This window comes from Falco cherrug, chromosome 19 (assembly GCF_023634085.1).
Source record: "Falco cherrug isolate bFalChe1 chromosome 19, bFalChe1.pri, whole genome shotgun sequence".
Taxonomy (NCBI): domain Eukaryota; kingdom Metazoa; phylum Chordata; class Aves; order Falconiformes; family Falconidae; genus Falco; species Falco cherrug.
Genome location: NC_073715.1, coordinates 3743284 through 3762280, shown reverse-complemented (window position 1 = coordinate 3762280; position 18997 = coordinate 3743284). Strand labels below are relative to the sequence as shown.

The 18997-nt window shown below is 66.9% G+C and overlaps 3 protein-coding genes across 7 annotated transcripts; all 3 read left to right on the top strand.

Annotated features, from left to right (window-relative positions):
- The first annotated feature begins 151 nt into the window (after positions 1 to 151).
- Positions 152 to 6354, top strand: ENTREP3 (endosomal transmembrane epsin interactor 3). 5 transcript variants are annotated; one of them, XM_055696671.1, is made up of 12 exons: positions 152 to 1175; positions 1856 to 1912; positions 2083 to 2193; positions 2362 to 2487; positions 2586 to 2693; positions 2879 to 3039; positions 3162 to 3261; positions 3347 to 3431; positions 3526 to 4104; positions 4396 to 4461; positions 4675 to 4937; positions 5474 to 6354. In XM_055696671.1, exons 1-12 carry the CDS (start codon positions 966 to 968, stop codon positions 5663 to 5665), a joined length of 2058 nt encoding a protein of 685 aa, XP_055552646.1. In that variant the 5' UTR covers positions 152 to 965; the 3' UTR covers positions 5666 to 6354. The 5 variants fall into 5 exon arrangements, with proteins under 5 accessions (XP_055552646.1, XP_055552645.1, XP_055552649.1 ...); XM_055696670.1 differs by having other exon boundaries at positions 4393 to 4461; XM_055696674.1 differs by having other exon boundaries at positions 158 to 1175; positions 5495 to 6354.
- Positions 6355 to 6540: 186 nt separating this feature from the next.
- LOC102046013 (lysosomal acid glucosylceramidase-like) lies at positions 6541 to 9888 on the top strand. The gene is made up of 10 exons (XM_055696735.1): positions 6541 to 7023; positions 7180 to 7371; positions 7446 to 7592; positions 7724 to 7857; positions 7940 to 8112; positions 8213 to 8450; positions 8622 to 8846; positions 8935 to 9098; positions 9260 to 9385; positions 9504 to 9888. The coding sequence occupies exons 1-10, from the start codon at positions 6933 to 6935 to the stop codon at positions 9604 to 9606; spliced, it is 1593 nt and encodes a 530-aa protein (XP_055552710.1). The 5' UTR covers positions 6541 to 6932; the 3' UTR covers positions 9607 to 9888.
- Positions 9889 to 13672: 3784 nt separating this feature from the next.
- Positions 13673 to 17130, top strand: LOC102046183 (lysosomal acid glucosylceramidase-like). Its single transcript, XM_055697232.1, has 10 exons — positions 13673 to 13745; positions 13961 to 14152; positions 14236 to 14382; positions 14517 to 14650; positions 14991 to 15163; positions 15256 to 15490; positions 16266 to 16490; positions 16568 to 16731; positions 16814 to 16939; positions 17025 to 17130. The coding sequence occupies exons 1-10, from the start codon at positions 13673 to 13675 to the stop codon at positions 17128 to 17130; spliced, it is 1575 nt and encodes a 524-aa protein (XP_055553207.1).
- Positions 17131 to 18997: the final 1867 nt, after the last annotated feature.

Below are 18997 nucleotides of genomic sequence, written 5' to 3'. Positions count from 1 at the left end.
GGCGGGCAGGGAGCGGTAGGAACCGGGGGCGGGCGGCGGGGCCGGGGCCCTGGGCTGCTGTCGCTGCCTCTCGGTGGGGCGGGCCGGACTACAGCTCCCGGCGTGCAGCGGAGGGGTGGCCCCGGGGCGGGCGCGGCCGGAGCTGCCGCCGGGCTGCGGCGGGAGCGAGCCCGGAGCTGCCCTGCGTCTCCGCTCCGCCGCCCGCCTCCTGCCCCGGGCGCGGCCACCGGGCTGCGGCCCCGGCGGAGCGGGGATCCCGGAGGCCGCCGCGGGGAAGCGGGGCGGGGGGGGGGGGGGGATGCTTGGCAGCGCTCCGCGGAGCATCCCGCCGCACGGGCGTCCCCGCCAGCCGCCCTGCGCGGCGCCGGGGCTGGGGGCCGCGGGGCGGCCAGCCCGTCGGTAGCCTTCCCCCCCGCCGCCGCTCCCGGCAGCGGGATCTCCCCTCGACCCTCACCGCGGGCGCCCCGGCCCCTGCGCCCGCTTCCCGCGGAGGATGCTCCTGGGCGGCGGCCGGCCCCCCGCCCGCTGCCCGGCCCGCGGCTCCCGCTTGCCGGTGCTGCCCCGGGGGCCAGCGGCCTGGGCCGGGCGCCGCGTCCCGGGCGGCGGTTCTCGGCCTCCGCAGGACGGGATGATCCCCCGGCGGGGTCCCGGCGCTCCAGGGACGGCGAGAGAGGAGGAAGCCCCGGGGCCGCGCTCCGCCTGCGGGACGCCGAGGTACCGGTGAGGCTGGTTCTGCGCCCGGGACCCGCCGCGGAGCCGCCGTCGGCCCCCGGTCCCGCACGGTCCCCCCGGGGGGCCGGGAGAAGCTGTCGCCAGCCCCCGCCGGGAGGCGAAAGGTGGAGCCTGGCCAGTTCCCGCAGAGCGTCCGTTCCTGCTTCTCGCTGACCGGCCCCGTCCTGGCGCGGTGCCGCCGGCTGCCTCGGGGCTCCGGGCCCGGCCTCCCCCGCCCGCCGCCCCCGGCAGCCATGCCTGCCCCCGGCCGCCCGCTGTCCGGCCGCCCGGCCCGCAGCCTCACCCGCCTGCGCCTCCAGCGCACCTGGCTGCAGATCCTGCTGGTGCTGGGCTTTGTCCAGGTGATCCTGGGCGTCCTGATCGTCACCTTCAGCCTGGTGGCGGCCACCATCACCCCCTCCGCCAGGATCCGCCACTCCTGCCCGTCCTGGGCCGGCTTCTCGGTGAGTCGGGGGTCGGGGCGGTGCGCGGAGGGGGTGGGGGGGGGGGCCCTGCCCTGCGGCTCCCGGCCGCTCCCCGCCTGCCGAGCGGTTCTCCCCGGGTGCTGAATTTTCCCTGGATGCTGAATTTGCCGGCAGTCCCAGGGGAGTGTGGCCCCGCTGCTCCCCCCACCCTCTGCCTGGGGCCGCCGCGGTGCATTGTGGGAGAATCCCAAGGGTTCCCCCGGGGTCACTCGGTGAGGGATGGGGACCCCTGCGGCGGGGAGGGGGCGCACTGAGGCGGGCAGGTTTGTGCGGCCGCGGGCGCGGGGGGGGGGGATGCGGGGGGCGCTGCGGTGGTGGCAGGGTGGGGGCCACCCTGCTCCCCAGCCACACCGTGGGGTGCTGCGGGCGTGGGGTGTGGGCAGGACCTGGGGTCCCCCGAGGTGACCCTGCGGCACGGATCCCGGCCCGGCTCGCTGCCCAGCACGGAGCTGCCCGCAGTCCCAGGCTCCCCAGTGCCCTGAATCAGCAGTTTCTCCTGGCTTGTGGTGCCGGGGCTGCCCCTCCGGCCTTGGTGCTCCTGGGCCAGCTCTGGGCCCGCAGGGCTCAGGGGGCTCTGCTCAAGGGCAGGGGATGCTCTGGGCTTCACTGCCTGGCAGAGACCCCTCCCCATCCTCACCCCTGGGCTTGTGCGTCTGCAGCTGGCGCTGTCTGGGCTTGTCGGCATCGTCTCCTGGAAGCGGCCGCTCACCCTGGTGGTAGGTGTTGGGGGGGGGGGGGGATACCCGGCTGCAGGAGGGGGCCAGGGTGGGGAGGGCAGCGTGAGAGGGCCCAGCAGCCCCACGTGCTCCTGCACACACAGCCGTGTATGTCGGCTCCCTGCTCCACAGCCCTGCCCAGCTGGCAGCCCCTCTCCTCCCTGCTGCAGATCACCTTCTTCACGCTGCTGTCAGTGCTGGGCATCATGCTGAGCCTTGCCGGGTCCATCCTGTCCTGCCAGAACGCGCAGCTGGTGAAGTCCCTGGAGGCCTGCGAGAGGGTGAGGCTGGCCGGGGGCTGCTGCAGCCCCCCATGCACCTGGGTCCCTGGCTGCAGGGCTTTGGGGACATGGGGAGCTGTGGGGAGGGGTCTACTGGTGGGATGTGCCAGTGGCTCTTAAGGGAGAGCACAGCATCCCGAGGTTCCTCACAGTGCTCCTTGTCCCCAGGAGAAGGACTTGTGTGTCTGCTGCCAGGCCCGCTCAGAGCCCCCACCTGCCTCCTGCAGCCAGCAGAGCGAGATGCTGACCATGTTCCCCAACCCCAACTGCCGGAGCATCCGTGTAGCACTCAAGGTGGGGGGCCCGGGGGGGGGTCAAGATCTCTCTGGGGGAGTGGCTGTGTACCCTGCCATGCTCTGCAGGTATCCACAGCTCACCCCACTCCTCCCCAGGACCTCCTCTTCAGTGTCTGTGGCTTGACTGTCTTCTCCACCATCATCTGTACGCTCTCCGCTGTTGTGTGCTGCATCCAGATCTTCTCCCTTGACATAGTCCATGTGGTGAGTCCCAGCCCTGGCCCAGGAGCAGACAGGGCTGAGGAGCAGCATTCCCAGACTGGGAAGGTCCTGGGGTGCCAGGGCAAGATCTGGGCCCAGCCAGGTGCAGATTAAGGCCCAGGATGCACATCCCTCGCTGGATCTCTGGGCAGGGGGTCCCAGCTCTCCCTCCTTCGCTCTCCCTGCAGCTGGTCCCCCAGCGCTCGAGCTCCATGACACTGGAATGCACGTCCCCCCCTGACACCTTTCTGCAGAACATGATGGACTTCGAGGAGTTTGTGCCCCCAGTGCCACCGCCCCCCTACTACCCCCCCGAGTACACCTGCAGCTCCGAGACGGATGCGCAGAGGTACCCGGCTGGGAGCAAGGCTGGTGGAGCAGGGCCACTGTGCCGCAGGAGCAGGGTGGGCCCTTTGCCCCTAAGTAGGGCTTGTCCCACCTGATGTGGCTTTTCTGGTCTTGCCTCCGCAGCATCACCTACAACGGCTCCATGGACAGCCCTGTGCCCCTCTACCCGACTGACTTCCCCCCTTCCTACGAGACCGTGATGGGGCTGCGGGGAGACAGCCAGGTGGGAGGCTGGGGGGCTGGGGGCTGGGGTCAGCCAGGCAGGGCTGGGCTCCTGCTCTGCCTGCGCTGACCGTGCTGCCCCGCAGGCCACCCTGTTTGACTCGCAGCTGACGGACGGCTCACATGCCTGCACCTGCGACCGCGTCCCCTCCATCGTGCTCAGTGGGGAAGGTGAGCGTGCTCCATCGGTGGGGCAGCAGAGGGGCCACGAGGGGACCAGCCCTTCCCGGCAGCTCTTCGCTCACGCCTGCCCCGCTTCTCACAGTGTCCATGGACAGCGGGTCCCTGATCATGTCCGAGATCATGGACATCCCTGGGGACAGCAGCCCCTCGGAGGACTCGTGCCTGCTGGAGCTGCAGGGCTCCATGCGCTCCGTCGACTACGTCCTCTTCCGCTCCATCCAGCGCAGCCGCGCGGACTACTGCCTGAGTGTGGACTGCGTGCAGTGCAGCCACCACGCGCGCAGCCCCACGCTGGGCTTGCAGGGACCCTTCGAGGAGACACCGCAGCCCCGGGTGCGGGGGGAGCGCTCCTACTCCTGCTCCACGGCAGAGCCCGGCCACGACGGCATCTTGGTGGGGGGAGCCGTCACCCACAGCTGCAATCGCCTGGAGGGGCTGGCCCGCTGCATGGGGCCCTGCTTCCCCGAGGTGCGGCTCAAGGACAAGGGCTCTCTGCAGGGGCGCGGGGGCGGCCGCACTGCGGGGCCCAACACCGGGCGTCTCTGCCACCCGCGGCGCAACAGCGAGACCTCCTGCCCCTCATCCCCGGCCCCGGGGCTGAGCCAGCACCCGCTCGTCAGGTCGCACAGTGACCCCGGCGTCCTGATGGCCAGCCACACTGGTAGGTGGCGGTGGCTGCCGGGACAGGGACATGCGCGCAGCAGCATCTGTCCATGCTGCAGCTGGGATGCGCTGCGGGTTTTGGTTGCATTTCTCCGGGGGGGGGGGGGCAGGATTAGAGCAGGCCTGAGGTGGGTGGTTGCACCAGGGGAGTGGGGGGAGCAGGTGGGGGCTGCTGGGCTGGCGGGACGGGGCGGGGGCAGGTGGGTCATGCTGCCTGGGCTGGTGCTGGGGGTCTGCACAGTGGCACGGGGCGCAGCCGAAGCCTGAGTGCTCTTTCTGCTCCCAGCAGATTTCAGGGAAGTACTTTATACCAAAGCACTGGAGGACACCACGTCCAACTCCTCTGCGGATACAGGTCAGAGCACTGGGATGTACTGGAATACAAAGAGGTGAAGGGGGTGTTTCTGCACCCCTTTGGGGTCAGGCTCACCCTGTCGGGGCTGGGACGAGGAGGACCCACAGTGGTACCGCTCCCGGTGGCTGGGGAGGGGAGACAGCAGGACCCCCAGGGGCTGCGGGGGCAGTGTCTGGAGCAGTGTCCTGGCATCTGATGGCAGCGTCCCCGCAGGGCTGTGCTCGGAGGCCTGCCTGCTCCGCCATTCACACTGTGACTCCCCACTGCTGCTCCGGGCTGGATCTGTGGGGAAGAGCAAGCTGCTGCCCTCCAAGAAGGTGCCGCAGCAGCTGTCAAAGACGACGACCCGCTCCCTGGGGGACCTCAAGGTCTGCCGGGGCACCCGCGGGCTGGTGGCCAGGTTCCTGCAGCGACCCAAGCGCAGCCCGGCAGCCGGTGTGGAGGTGTCTGGGCACAGCTTCCAGGGGCACAAGCAGGTGGGCTCCGGCAGCCACGGTGCCCCAGGGGATGGGGGCAGCCCCCCTTTCCCAGGGAGCCCCATACACACCCTCTCCCTCCCTGCATTCTCTACCAGCACCTCCACGCTGGTTCTTCCAGGGTCCCCATTCCCCTGCCGTGCCCTCATGGTGTCGGCACCCTGGCTGCAGGCAGAGCCTCCTTCCTGCGGCACTGTCCTTGTCCCCAGCCCTTTTTGGCACGGCAGCCCCTTCCCCTCGGTCCCCACCGTAGCCACCAGTGGGAAAATCGTGCATGTGGGAAAATCATATGTGTCACAACAGCTTTGGCTTTGTCCCCGAGTCGCCGCAGCCTGCAGGCAGTCACGGGGATGTCTTGCTGTGGCTTATGGGATGCTGGAGACCTTGCGCAGCCCAGGAGGCCCTCATGGCTTGTCCTTAACGACAGCATAGGCGCATGATGCTCACCTCTGCCACCCCTTGCCACCCCTTCCCTCCTGCCCTGCGTGCCCACCCAGCTCCCCCTGGCACGCGGGGTGCCACCCACGTGGCTGCAGCCTGTCCCCACGGTGTTGCAGGTGCCCTGGAGCGCCTGTCCGGGAGCAGAGCGGCCCCATGAAGGCATCCACCTGCAAAGCTGCGGGGACCTGAGCTCCACCTCGTCCCTGCGACGGCTCCTGTCTGCCCGCCGCCTGGAGCGCAGCCGCCCGCGGAGCCTCAGCGGGACCTGCAAGGAGAGCATCCTCTGACAGCATACCCCCACCGACGGCGCAGCCTCTACTGGGACCCTCCCGGTGGCCTGGTGTGGGTGCCCCACTGTGGAGAGGGGGTCCCGCTCTGGGCCAGGGCCTGTGGACATTGCTTGGACGTTGCTGCTGCCCCAGCAGGGCTGGGTCCTGCGCCACTGCCGCGGGGTCTCTGCTGGGCCCCTTCCCCAGGCAGCACCAGGGCGAGGGGCTGGTCCCCTGGGGCATCCGCTGGGGGCCGAGATGGCCATGCCTGTCCCCTGCCCTGTCCCCTGTGCCAGCCGTGCCTCTACCCTGGGATGGCTGTGCCTGTCCCCTGTGCTGGCCATGCCTTGTCCCCTGCGCCGGCTGTGCCTGTACCCTGGGACAGCCATGCCTGTCCCCTGCCCCGTCCCCTGTGCCAGCTGTGACTGTCCCCTGTGCTGGCCGTGTCTCGTCCCCTGCGCCAGCTGTGCCTGTGCCCCAAGGACAGCCATGTCCCCTGTCCTGTCCCCTGCGCTGGCCATGCCTGTCCCCTGCCCTGTCCCCCTCGCTGGCCATGCCCTGTCCCCTGCACCGGCCGTGCCTGTCCCCTGCCCAGCCCCTCAGCCCCGCCCCCCCACCGGCCGTGCCCGGTGCCCGGTGCCCCGCGCCGGCCGTGCCTGTCCCCGTCCCCGCCCGCTCCCCCCGCACCCGGCTGCGCCCGGGGCCGCGTTGCGGGGCCGGTGCCGGTGCCGCGGCGCTCGCAGCCCCTCGCTAAAGACCGAATAAAGGTGGTGCCGCCCGCCGGGGCCGTGGGGCCGGTGCTGCCGGTGGGGCCGGGGCGGGGCGGGGCGCGCGCTCAGCTGACCGGTCATGTGAGGGGCGGGGCCGGGGGCCCGGGGAGGCGCCGGGGTCGCAGCCCGGGACGGCCGGTACCGGCGTCTGCCGCGGGCGGAGCGGGGACGCGGCGCGGTGCCCGGTGCCCGGTGCCCGCCTGCGCCTCCCGGTGCCCGCGCGTGTCCCCCTGCCCCGCGGCCCCGTTACCGTGGCCAGGGTAGGGCCAGGCCCGCGCCCCCTGCCCTGCCCCACCGGGGCCCGGCCCGCCCCCTGCCGGTACCGGCGCCCCGGGCGTGGGCGGGACGGGAAGCCTGGGCGGCCTTAAAGGCGAGGCTGGCGGTGGGCCCGGTGCTGCGGGGCAGGTCGGGGAGCGCGGCCCGGCTCGGCTCGGCTCGGGGTGCCACCGGGACGAGAGAGGCTTCGACGGTGCCGCCGCTGACAGGTCCAGCGCTTACAGGACAGTGGCGGGGCCATGGGGGCTGCCGGTGCCCCGGGCCGGCGGCTGCTGGCGCTGCTGATGCTGCTGGTGCTGCTGATGCTGCTGGCTGTGCCCCGGGCCGCAGGTGAGCAGGGGGGGTGGGGGCAGCGCCAGAGCCGGGGGTCCGGGGAAGTGATGGGGTGCGGGGACAGCAGCAGCACCCTGGGGTGGGCAGCACAGCTCTGGCAGGGACCCGTCCCCAAGCCGGCAGCTGCCCCCCACCCTGCCCGTATCCCTCCAGGTGCCCGGCCCTGCAGCCCCAAGTACTTCGGCCGTGATGCCATGGTGTGCGTCTGCAACGCCACGTACTGCGACACGCTGGACCCCGTGGTCCTGCCGGCCCCGGGCACCTACGTCAAGTACGAGAGCAGCAAGGCTGGCAAGCGGCTGGAGCGCAGTGAGGGAAGCTTCCAGCGCAGCCTGTGCGCCCCAGGTACCCACTGTGGCAGGCAGAAATGGGCCAGACCCCACCTGCGACCCGCCGTCACACCGCTTCCCTCCTGCCAGATCTCGTCCTGACGGTGGACACAACGCAGCGGTACCAGAAGGTGAAGGGTTTCGGCGGCTCTGTCACTGATGCTGCTGCCATGAATGTGTTTTCCCTGCCAGAAGCAGCCCAGGATCACCTGCTGCGCTCGTACTTCTCAGAGGAAGGTGAGAATGTCAGGGAGGTGGGAGGGATGGTGACAGGGACCTTGCAGGCCTCTGCCTGGGCACTGGCAGGGCTTGGAGACCTCCTGTCCCATTGCCCACCTCTGCCCGTCCCATCCCGCTGTGCCTGGCAGGGCTGGAGTACAACCTCGTCCGGCTCCCTATGGCCAGCTGCGACTTCTCCCTCCACGCCTACACCTACGATGATGTTCCCTTTGACTACGAGCTCACCCACTTCAGCCTGCGAGACGAGGACACGAAGTTGAAAGTGAGTGGTGGGAAGGAGCGGGGTAGGATGTGGGGAGGTGCAGGGGCCCAGCTGAGCCGGTCCCTCTGCCCGCCTCCTGCAGATCCCCCTCCTGCACCGAGCCTTGGCCATGAGCAAGCAGCGGCTGTCCCTGTACGCCAGCCCCTGGACCTCCCCGGCCTGGATGAAGACCAGTGAGTCCTTCGTAGGGAAGGGCACGCTGAAGGGGCAGGCAGGGGACAAGTACCACAAGACCTGGGCCAACTACTTCATACGGTAAGGAGCACCTGGGGCGAAGGGATGGGGGAGGCACCCAGGGACCCTCAGCAGTGGCATCGGGGAGGACCCACGCCTCACCCTTCTCCCCTGTGCCCAGGTTCCTGGACGAATACGCCAAGCACAACCTGACCTTCTGGGCGGTGACGGCAGAGAACGAGCCCACGGCTGGGCTCATCAACAACTACCCCTTCCAGTGCCTGGGCTTCACAGCCGAGCAGCAGCGTGACTTCATCGCACGGGACCTGGGCCCTGCGCTGGCCAACAGCTCCCACAGCAACATCCGACTCATCATCCTGGATGACAACCGGCTCCACCTCCCACACTGGGCCAAAGTGGTGAGAGTGGCGTGGGGTCCACCAGCACGGCAAGCTGGAGCAGAGACCCCATCTTGCTGGCGCAGCATGTCCCCATGGAGGGTTTGGCTGCTCTATCCTGCAGCACGAGGGCTGGGGCGCTGGCTCTCTGCCCCTCGGGACCCACTGGTAGCCAACTTTTTTCCCTACTAGGTCCTGGAGGATGAAGAGGCAGCTCGCTATGTTCATGGCATCGGCATCCACTGGTACCTGGACTTCATTGGTCCCATACAGGACACGGTGGTGCCCACTCATGAGCTTTTCCCCGACTACTTCATCCTGGCCACGGAGGCATGCATCGGGGCCCATTTCTGGGAGAGAGATGTGATCCTGGGCTGCTGGGAGCGAGGGAACCAGTACAGCCACAGCATCCTGATGGTGAGCCTCCTGCATCACCCTGCCGGTGTGCTCCCTCTCCTGTTGGCACCCCACTCCTTGGGCAGACGTCTGGGCTGTCCTGTTGCAGAACCTGAACCACTTTGTGGCTGGCTGGACCGACTGGAACCTGGCCCTGGACCTGGAGGGGGGCCCCAACTGGGTCAAGAACTACGTGGACAGCCCCGTCATCGTGGACAGCAGTGAAGGCATCTTCTACAAGCAGCCCATGTTCTACCACATGGGGCACTTCAGGTGGGTCAGGGCCCCCCGACACACTCTCAGCTGCCTGGGCTCCAGCTCCATGGTTGCAGTAGCAGCTTGTCAGGAGGGGAGCAGGGCAGGCTTGTCAGGAGAGGAGCTTTTCTGGGGTCTGACTTCCTTCCTGGGGCTGCTTCTTGCTCATGCCCATGCAGTAAGTTCATCCCTGAGGGCTCCCAGCGTGTGGGGCTGGTTGCCTCCAAAGAGTCCAAGAAGACGGACCTGGAGTACACGGCTTTCCTGCGCCCCGATGGTGCCATGGTGGTGGTGGTTCTGAACCGGTAAGCGATGCAGCCTGACCCGTGAGCATGGCACTCTGTCCTGCCAGGCCCTGCATGTGGCTCGTCCCGCTGGTGCTGGGGTGCTGCTGCGGGTCTGACCCTGCTCCTCGCCCTCCAGGTCCCCACAGAACATCACCTTCGGGCTGGCTGATACGGTTGGCCTCATTGCCGCCATGGCTCCAGCCAGCTCCATCCAGACCTACCTGTGGCAGCGGCAGTGACAGGGCTGGGATGCCCATGGCCAGGGGCCGGACGGAGCCGAGCCGGGATAGCAGCTCTGCGCTGCCCACAGGCTCGGACCTGGGCGCGTGAGGAGGTGGCTCACCGCTCTCCGTGTCGCGATGGAGCCGAGCACTCGGTTGGGCTGGAGGAGAGAGCCGGGCCGGGGAGCACCATGTGTGTGCAGGAGGGCCGGGGGCACCGGTGCCCCTCGGGGTGGAGATCCCACAGGCTGTGAACGCTGTTTCCTGCTGCTCCGACATTAAACGCTGATGCTGCCTCTATGTCTGCGGCTGGAAGAGACACGTCCAGGTCCCACCCCTGCTCCCGGGTGCCATGGCTGGGTGCCGCCTGGGCACGGAGCCCGTGGGAGTCCCAAGAGCTGGAGCCCTGCGGGGTGGCCACTCTCCCTGTCCCCCCCCCGTGCTGCTCCCCCCTCCAGCTCACAGCGGGGCTTACCCTGCCGGGGGGGGGGCTCCAGGCACCGGTCCGCTCCCAGCCTCAGGCATGTGCTGCCCGGCAGGGGGGTCAGCCGAGCCCGGGTGCTCTCCCACTACCTTTGCGGGCAGGTTTGGGAGCTGGCAGGCAGCTCGGGATTTATCCCACACACAGATGCTTTGGGTCCTGCAGCAGGCGTGGGGACAAAGCGCCTGGACACCCACCTGGGTGGGAGCCCGGGGCAGGGATTGTGGCCAAGCTTCAGCTTGTCCTGCTTTTCCCACCAAGCTGAAGCTGCTCACAGCCCGATGCTGGGCTGGGGGTGTATGGATCACATCCCACCCGGCCCAGGGTGCTGGGTGCTCCCCGAGTCGGGGCTGGAGGCCAAACCAGCTCCAGGAACAGCACAGTACCGTGGGTTCCATGTACGAGCTGGCGCTGGATGGGGCCAGGGCACCCACAAGCTTCTCATGCAGCTTTGTGGGGAGAGGCATGGTGGCCCCACAGGGGAGCATGTTGGCACTGCGGGGATGGGGCAGAGCAGCCCCTGCTGCGACGGGGAGGCTCGGGGTGCAGCAGGGGCTTAGCTCCTGCAGTGGAGCCAGGGCAGCTTGAGCAAGTGGGTGTGGGCAGGAGTGGGCGCTGAGCACGGGCACACCCAGGAAGGAGGGATGGAGGTTCCATCACATCCAAGGGTGTGCTGAGCGGAAGATTAGGGCAGGGAGGTCAGGATTGCAGGCAGGGTAAGGAAGGGAGGCTGAGGCTGCTGGGCTGAGCCGGGTCAGCTGGGTCAAGGCAGGCAGGATGCAGCCCAAGGATGCTGTCAAGGCTGACAGCAGTGATGCTGTGTGGGCTGGGCACAGCCCAGCACCGGTTCTGGCAGTGCCCAGGGCAGTGGGTAGGTGTGTGACAGGGTCACATCCTGCACTGCGGTGCCACCGGGACACTGCTCTTGAGGCAGGAGCCCTGGGACCCTGCAGCACCCGGGGGTGCCTGAGTCCTGGGGAGAGCTGGCTGCCAGAGGGGCAGGAGCATCCTGATCCTGCCCGGAGGCTCCTTGTGTTTGTCCACAAGAGGGAAATATTTCTCCAGAATCGCAGTGATCCCAGCATCCCTGCACCCGGGCGCAGGACTGCTCCTCCACCTGCTGCTTCTTTCCCAGGTTCTCACTTACCGGATTCCTTTAACGTTTTAGGGGCCCCGGTAGTAAAAGCCAGTGGCCGGATGCTGAATCATCCCGGGACACGTGCCCCTGTCCCTGTGCTCCGCTTGGCTCCGAAGGGCTGATTAGCTCCAGGTTCAGCGGAGAAGGGGCAAACCCTCCGATGGCGTTGGGCTTGGCTCATTAATTCTTGTGCAAAGCATTGGCTCATTTTGGGGCATGCACCGGCTGCTGGGACTGGCAGGATAGGACCCTCCTAGCATCTGGCCTGGAACCAGTGACCACCAGTAAGGGCCGAGGTCCAGCTGCCTGGCAGGGCCCTGGAGCCAGAGCTGGTGCCACGATGCTGCATTGAGGCTCTGCATGCCCAGTTCCTGCCTTGGCATCGGTAGTTTTGGAGTCGTGGTCCCAGTAAAGGCAGCTCAGCCCCAGCTCCGTGGTCCTGGGCTCCCCATCCCCACTGGCCAAAGAATAAAATTCACCCCCCAGGCTCCTCTGCCTGCTGCGGGGCAGGTCTGCGATGCTGGGAGAAGACCTGTGTGCCGGGAGAGGCAGCAAGAAGCAGCTTTGAGAGGATTTGGTGGGGCTGCCCAGCATCTCCCATGCCACCCGCTCCGAGGCGTTACCCTTCCCCTGGGTCTCACTTTTCCTGCTCAGCAGGAAGCTCTTATCAGTTGGCGTTGATAGGGACAAGCTCCAGCAGCCTCCGCAGTGTTTTTGCTCCCAGGAGCTGTGGGGGCTGTGGGGACCCGAGCCAGACCCCAAAAACAGGGAGAGAAGGGACGTATGGAGCATCCCCAGCAGCTGGCAGCAAGCCAGAGGCAGCTGCTAACCGTGGGGCAGCAGGGACCGACCTATCAACCCTTTCCCAAAATTGGGGTTATTAGCCTTGGGTGTAGCAGCCAGCTGATACCTTAGTCACAGCTGGGGGTGGCAGAGCCGTGGGGCACAGCAATGGGATCAGCAGCTTCCTTCTAGGCTGCCTGTTTGCCCCATGAGTCGTAACTGGGGGCTGCTGGGTCCCGTCTGCCCCTTCCCCAGTGCAGGTGTGGGGGTGCCCCATGGCTCAGCCCCACGTGTCACCCCGGTGTGGGACCCAGCAGGGCAGCACTGGAAGGTAGGAGGAACATTGATGGATTGAATTGCCCCACAGCTGCATCTGATACGCCAGAAAAGGAGAAAATTAGTCATGAAATGCTGCTCCACCCGGAGAGGGAGAGCTAACGGAGTGGTTTAACCCTGTGGAGGGAAACTGGGAGCTGCCGCTCTGTCCCACTGGGTCACCCCTGCAGAGAGATGCTGAGGGCATCCCTGCGGCGATGGTGCTGTGTCCGCGGGAACGGCCTGTCCTGGTCACAGAGCTGGTGTGGGGGCAGCAGGTTTCCCTCCATGGGTCTGGCTCAGCCGCGCAGCCCTGGCTGTGCAGGAGCTGGGGCACTTGCCAGCTTGCTGCTGTAGCTGCTGCTGCTGTGGCTGCTGCTGCCGCTTTCCATATGCGTGCTGAGGTGGGGTGAGCAATGTAAAGGGCTTGGGCAGGGCACGGCAGCGGCCCCAGCTCCCGTGTGGCTGCACCGGGTGGGTCCTTTTGCTGCAGCGGGGAGTGCAGCCACGTTTGCCATCCTTGCCTGAGGGTCCTGGGTGCTCCCCATGGGTGCATGGCCACAGCAGCTCGGGGGAGAATGGGGCAGCTGGGATGATGGGCTGGGGTGAATCGCCCGCGGTGCTGTTAGAGCTCATTAGCAGGACAGAACTATGGTGCCCGTGAGCCTGCCTGTGGGCTCTGATGTGCTTCCGGGGATTCATCCAGACCTCCCTGACAGAGGAAAGAAATCAGCTCTTTCTCTGGGGCATTGCAGTGGGCTCTGGGAGCTGCCCCGTGCTGCATCTCCCTGTGCTGGTGGGACCTTTGACGTGGCCAGAGCTCCAGGGTGATGCCCCCATCTCTCCTCCCTGGAGGACACCCTTGCATAGCAGCAGAAGGTGGGGGGACCGCAGCCCTCCCCGGCCCCAGCCCTGTGGCGAGGAGATGTAAGATAGTGTGGGTCCAAGGCCAGTACAGGCCGGGAGGAGAGCAAGGAGGAGCTGTGGGGGTGGCAGGGGGTGTGCTGCGGAGGCAGGTCTCCGAGTGGCTCCTGTAAAGGTGAGGTGGGGAGGCTAGAGCTGCCTGAGGAGGAGGAGGGCTGGCAGCAGCGCAGGTCAGGGAGCAGCCGGGGCAGAGGTGGGTGGGCTGCGGGCTCCCGGGAGGGATGGACCCACCTCACCTTCCTGCAAGGCGAGGGTCTTTGCCGGAGGGAGGATGGAGCAGCAGCAGGAGGAGCGGGGGTAGAGGAGACAGCGCTGATCCAACCAGGGAGCACAGCCTGGCCCTCCGTCCCCTCCTGCACCCGCGCCTACCTTGGCTGAGGGTGCCCCCGCTTGCAGGCTCTGCTCCCTGTGACCCACCGGAGCTGCGGGGACACAGAGAGGCTATGGGGGCTGTCAGCATCCTGATCCTGGGCTGGCTGCTGCAGCTGCTGCTGCAGGCGGTGCCCTGGGCTGCAGGTGAGCGCCGGGACTTGGCGGGGGTGGCAATGACAGCATGGCTTGGGCGCCAGGTGCCCTGGGACAGGGTCAGCCTGGGGCAGCGCCGGAGCCAGGGGGCCCGGGGAAGTGATGGGGTGCGGGGGCAGCGCAGCACCCCAGGGCAGGTAGTGGAGCTCTGGCAGGGACCCGTCCCCAAGCTGGCAGCTGCCCCCCACCCTGCCCGTACCCCCCAGGTGCCCGGCCCTGCAGCCCCAAGTACTTTGGCAGTGACTCCATGGTGTGCGTCTGCAACGCCACGTACTGCGACACGCTGGACCCCGTGGTCCTGCCGGCCCCGGGCACCTACGTCAAGTACGAGAGCAGCAAGGCTGGCAAGCGGCTGGAGCGCAGCGAGGGGAGCTTCCAGCATGACCCCGAGACCCCAGGTACCCGCTGCGGCCGGGTGGGGGGGCAGGTGCCACTGCGGGACCCCCGGGCACTGTGAGCTGAGCCGCGGTCTCCCTCGCAGGCCTGCTGCTGACGCTCAATGTCTCCTCGCTGTACCAGCACGTGAAGGGCTTCGGTGGGTCCCTCTCTGACGCTGCTGCCCTCAATATCCTGGCGCTGTCGCCACCGGCCCAGGACAACTTGCTGCGCTCCTACTTCTCCAAGAGTGGTGAGCACTGTGGGCACCAGCAGCATGGGGCGGCTCGTGGGGTCCCTAATCCAGCTGTGCCCACCCCTGCTGCAGGGACACCCATCACCTGGGTATCTGCTCCGGTGCTGCTTGATGCCTTTCATGCTCCACAGGGATTGAGTACAACCTCGTCCGGCTCCCCATGGCTTGCAGCGACTTCTCTGTGCGTCCCTACAGCTATGATGATGTGCCCCATGACTACGAGCTGAAGCACTTCAGGCTGGCAGAGGAGGACGTGAAGATGAAGGTGGGAGGCTGAAGCCACTGCCATCAGCACCTTGTCCCCTCTCCCACCAGAGCTCCTGTGCATGCCAGGACCCCCGCAACCAGGTGTTGCCGAGTCCCACACATGGTGGCAGGCTGCGTGGGGCCAGCCCATGGGAGCTGGCACCTCCTCCAGGGCACGTCCTGGCACATCCCGGCTGGCACTGGCAGGGCACGGAGCCAGGGCACTGTGCCATGGGGTGGTGCTGGCAGCCTGCTGCTCCCGGCAGAGGTCCCTTGAGTGCCCTTCCTCCCACCTTGGGCTGTGTGGTTTCAGGGGGCTGCAGCTGGAGCTGAGCCGGTCCCTCTGCCCCCTCCTGCAGATCCCCCTCCTGCACCGAGCCTCGGCCATGAGCAGGCGGCCGCTGTCACTGTATGCCAGCCCCTGGACCTCCCCGGCCTGGATGAAGAGTAACGGGGACGTCCGCGGGAAGGGCACGCTGAAGGGGCAGGCGGGGGACAAGTACCACAAGACCTGGGCCAACTACTTCGTCAAGTACCGTCCCTGGGGCTGGGCTGGACCACAGAGGGCTGGGGGCTTGGGCTGGGCAGGGGTGACTGACTCTGCCCCCCCTTCCCTGCACCCAGGTTCCTGGACGAATACGCCAAACATAATGTGACCTTCTGGGCGGTGACAGCACAGAATGAGCCCCTTGCAGCGCTCCTCACCCCTCCCCAGTTCCCCACCATCGCCTTCACCGCCCTGCAGCAGCGGGACTTTGTCATCCATGACCTGGGCCCTGCGCTGGCCCGCAGCCCCCACCCCACCCGGCTTATCATCCTGGACGACCAGCGCATCCACCTCCCACACTGGGCCAAAGCGGTGAGGAGCAAAGCCCTGAAGCCCATCACTGTGCCCGGCTCCTCTCCCTACACCTCGTATCCCACCCACGCCTTGGGTTTTAGCTGCACACGAAGCCAGCAGCCGCTCCCAGCCCTAGACAGAGCAGGAGGCATACCGGGTCTGCTGGCGGGGATGCCGGAGCCGGCTAATTCGGTAGCAGCCGCTTCTGCGTGTGCCTGGCGAAAGCAGGGATGGGAGGTGGCATCCATGGCACGGGTTCCTGCACGCAGAGCTGCTGGCGGCACACCAGCACCTTCTCCAGGCAGAGCTTTGGCTGATGTGGTTTACCCTTTGCAATGCTGGAGAGCTGCTGGTAGGAATTAATTTAAAGGGAAAGGAAAGAAAAGAAACGGTGTTCCTGCCCCCACCTCGACTGAGGCTGGTGCTGTGGGGGGCGAAGCACGTCCCTCCCTCGCCCCGAACGCAGCGCCCAGCGAGCAGGCGGGGCTGTGGTGCGAGACCACCCCAGGAGGGGGATGTGGAGGGAGGATGAGGCAGCAGCAGGAGCCATGTGGGGAGCGAGGAGCCCACCCTCAGCCACAGCGCTGTACCCATCAGGGTGCTGGAGCCATGCTGGGGCGCTGCTCGTGGCTTGGGGAGCAGGTGCGGGAGCCTGCGGTGCCCACAGGAGGGGACAAGAGGGGAGGCAAGTGGCCCTGGGAGACCCCACTGGTGTGTGGGGTCTGTGTGTGCGTCCCCACAGGGCTCAGGGCACTGGTGGCCCTGGTGCGAGGTGTCTCCTCTGCTCCCCCAGATCCTGGGCAACGCCACTGGTGCCCGCTATGTGGCTGGCGTGGGGGTTCACTGGTACCTGGATAGCATCGTCCCAGCCAGCTGCAGCCTGGATGCCACTCACAAGCTCTTCCCTGACCATTTTCTCCTTTACACGGAGGCCTGCAGCGGCTTCCTCACCCTCCGCTCCTCTGTGTCCTTGGGCTGCTGGGAGCGAGGGGACCACTACAGCCACAGCATCCTGACGGTACGGCCCCCCGACACTGCCCACCCGGGGCTGGGGGCCTGGCTTAGCCCCACTCAGCCCCTTCCCTGCCTGCCCAGGTCCTGAACCACTTTGTGGCCGGCTGGACCGATTGGAACCTGGCGCTGGACCTGGAGGGGGGCCCCAACTGGGTCAAGAACTACGTGGACAGTCCTGTCATCGTGGACAGCAGCAAGGACGTCTTCTACAAGCAGCCCATGTTCTACCACCTGGGGCACTTCAGGTGGGTTGGGGCTGGGGGGCTCGGGTGCTGCCACCAGCCTGAGACCAGGGGCGTGACCCCTCTCCTGCTCCTCTCCCCCCAGCAAGTTCATCCCCGAGGGCTCGCGGCGCGTGGGGCTGCACAGCAGCCGCCGATGCCTCCTGTGTCAGCTGGAGCACGTGGCCGCCCTGCGTCCTGATGGGACCCTCGTCCTGGTGGTCCTGAACAGGTCAATGGGGCAGCCCAGGTGGGGGGATGTGGGCGGATGCTTGGCCCCGGCCCTGCCGACCTGCTCAGCTCCTGTTCCCCTCCAGGTTTGGCTTGGACGTGCCGTTTGGGATCCGGGACCCCGCCGTTGGTTTCATTAACACTGTGGCTCCGGCCAACTCCATCCAGACCTACCTGTGGCGCCAGCATTGATGGGCAGGGCAGGGCTGGGCGTCCCCAGGGCTCAGCTTCCCCCACCCTTTCCAGCATCCTTCAGTGGGGGAAGTGGGTGGTGACACCCTGCTGGGGGTACGGGAGGAACCAGGGGTCCTGCCCCCGCGCAAGGGGCTGCGTGCGCTCCCAGCGCTGGGGTCTCGCCCGGGCTGCTGCTGCTTCCCAGCCTCCCCCCTCCCTCCCTGGCACCCCCTGAAAGCCCCCTGAAAGCTCCTGCTGTGCCGTCTCCCGGACCACGCTTCCACACGTGGCTTCCTTGAAACATTCGCGTGTGTCTCGGGCGCCAAGTAAAGCTGTGACGTGCTCCCTCCGGTATGCGCCATCCCCGTCAGTGTTTCCTCTACGCTCTCGGAAATTGCTCGGTTTTCCTCAGAGAGGCGGCGAAGGGCGAGGGGTGCCCCGGAGGGCTCCAGCCCCGCGGCCCACATGTGGCTGCCTTGTTTATCGCTGCAGCTGGAGCCTCAGCCGCTCGCCAGCTCTTGATTCGTTTCATATGTGCCGTTGGTTTTCCCCAAACTACTTTTTTTTTAATTTTTCTTTCCATTTTTGTTATTTTTTTTTAATCAAAATGTCCTGTTGCACCAGGGCAGCCGCTGTAGAAAAGGCCGAGTAAATTACATCGATGTCCCCGTCCACCAAACCTCACAGACAAATTAAGCTGATCCCGTCTCTTCCAGGGCTCACAGCGCTGGCAGCATCCAGCCACCCTCTGCCGGTGTGGCCTCCGGACAGAGTCCCCTCTATTCTGCCGTGGCTGACACCGAGCTGGCAGCCCGCAATTACCTGGCGATCCTGTTTGCTCTCTTTAAATACCAGTTACAGTATTTGCTTGCTCCAGCCTTCGGGAAAGTTACCAGCATCTTTGAAGTCTTGGAATGAGAAAGCCAGAGCGCTCCTTGGCAAACTCCCCTCGTGTGTGAGCTGCAGAGTTGCTGATGTTGGGGAAAAAAGTTTTTACCAAAAAAAAAGAGGTTTAACAGCTGTTTCCTTGGAGTGCAGCATAAAGGTGGCACCGGGCTCCATCTCAGCCCTGTTCCCAGAGCACAAGTGGCAGCTCGGAACACCAGAGCTCCGCGGGGCAGGGGAGGTGCACACAGAGCCCACAGCCCCAGATGTTCAGCAGCGCCGAGGGATGCATGTGCAAGGACATGCATCAGCACAGCCCCTCTGGGTGGGCTCCGTGCTCCCTGGCCATCTGGAAACACATCTGCCAGGGCTGGTACCTTCCCTTGGAGCGGAGAAGCGGACAGAGAAAAGGAGGGATGCAACATCCCTGGCAGTGGGGGTGAGGGGCTGGGGTGGGGGACTGGAGGAGTCACCCCCATTGTCCCCACTGGGGGGTCCTTGCTCTGGCCACAGCAGGAGGAGTGGTCCCTGGGCGAGGGGCTGCCTCCCTGGCCACCCACACAAGTGGCATCGGGGGGACACCGGGGCCAGGCTGGGCAGATGCCGCCTCTCCCATGGCTCTGCCCCACTCCTGTTTCTCCTGACGGGCAGGTGCTTGCAATTAGGAAGGATCCCAAATTAGAAGGTGCAGAGCCCAGACTTGTTTTGCAGATGATAAACTGCGGCAGCCTGTTCCACCCAGCCCAGCTGCCAGCGTGGGGCTCAGGCGTGGGGCTCACAGCCCCACGGCAGGAGTGAGCGGGGTCCCAGTGGGCAGCACTGCAGCCCCCCACTGTGCCCATCGCCTCCTCAGCTGGGTGGCGAGGAATGGGCTGCAGTCACCCCTGCCGTGCCCAGCTGCTCGTGGCATCGCCCGCAGCCCTGGCAGCCTCTGCCCGGGCTCTGCCTCTGCCTCTGCCCTGGCAGCCTCTGCCAGGAAAGTTGCTGGTGCAGCCACAAG

What these genes read in the sequence shown, in the direction of transcription:
- LOC102046013 (XM_055696735.1), top strand. Translation starts at nt 6,933, where the DNA reads ATGGGGGCTGCCGGTGCCCCGGGCCGGCGGCTGCTGGCGCTGCTGATG. An exon ending in GGCTGTGCCCCGGGCCGCAG is followed by an intron (nt 7,024 to 7,179) that starts GTGAGCAGGGGG and finishes GTATCCCTCCAG; the next exon opens with GTGCCCGGCCCTGCAGCCCC. An exon ending in TACCACATGGGGCACTTCAG is followed by an intron (nt 9,099 to 9,259) that starts GTGGGTCAGGGC and finishes ATGCCCATGCAG; the next exon opens with TAAGTTCATCCCTGAGGGCT.
- ENTREP3 (XM_055696670.1), top strand. Translation starts at nt 966, where the DNA reads ATGCCTGCCCCCGGCCGCCCGCTGTCCGGCCGCCCGGCCCGCAGCCTC. An exon ending in CGTCCTGGGCCGGCTTCTCG is followed by an intron (nt 1,176 to 1,855) that starts GTGAGTCGGGGG and finishes GTGCGTCTGCAG; the next exon opens with CTGGCGCTGTCTGGGCTTGT. An exon ending in CCCTTGACATAGTCCATGTG is followed by an intron (nt 2,694 to 2,878) that starts GTGAGTCCCAGC and finishes CTCTCCCTGCAG; the next exon opens with CTGGTCCCCCAGCGCTCGAG.
- LOC102046183 (XM_055697232.1), top strand. Translation starts at nt 13,673, where the DNA reads ATGGGGGCTGTCAGCATCCTGATCCTGGGCTGGCTGCTGCAGCTGCTG. An exon ending in GCATGACCCCGAGACCCCAG is followed by an intron (nt 14,153 to 14,235) that starts GTACCCGCTGCG and finishes TCTCCCTCGCAG; the next exon opens with GCCTGCTGCTGACGCTCAAT. An exon ending in GTCCTGGTGGTCCTGAACAG is followed by an intron (nt 16,940 to 17,024) that starts GTCAATGGGGCA and finishes GTTCCCCTCCAG; the next exon opens with GTTTGGCTTGGACGTGCCGT.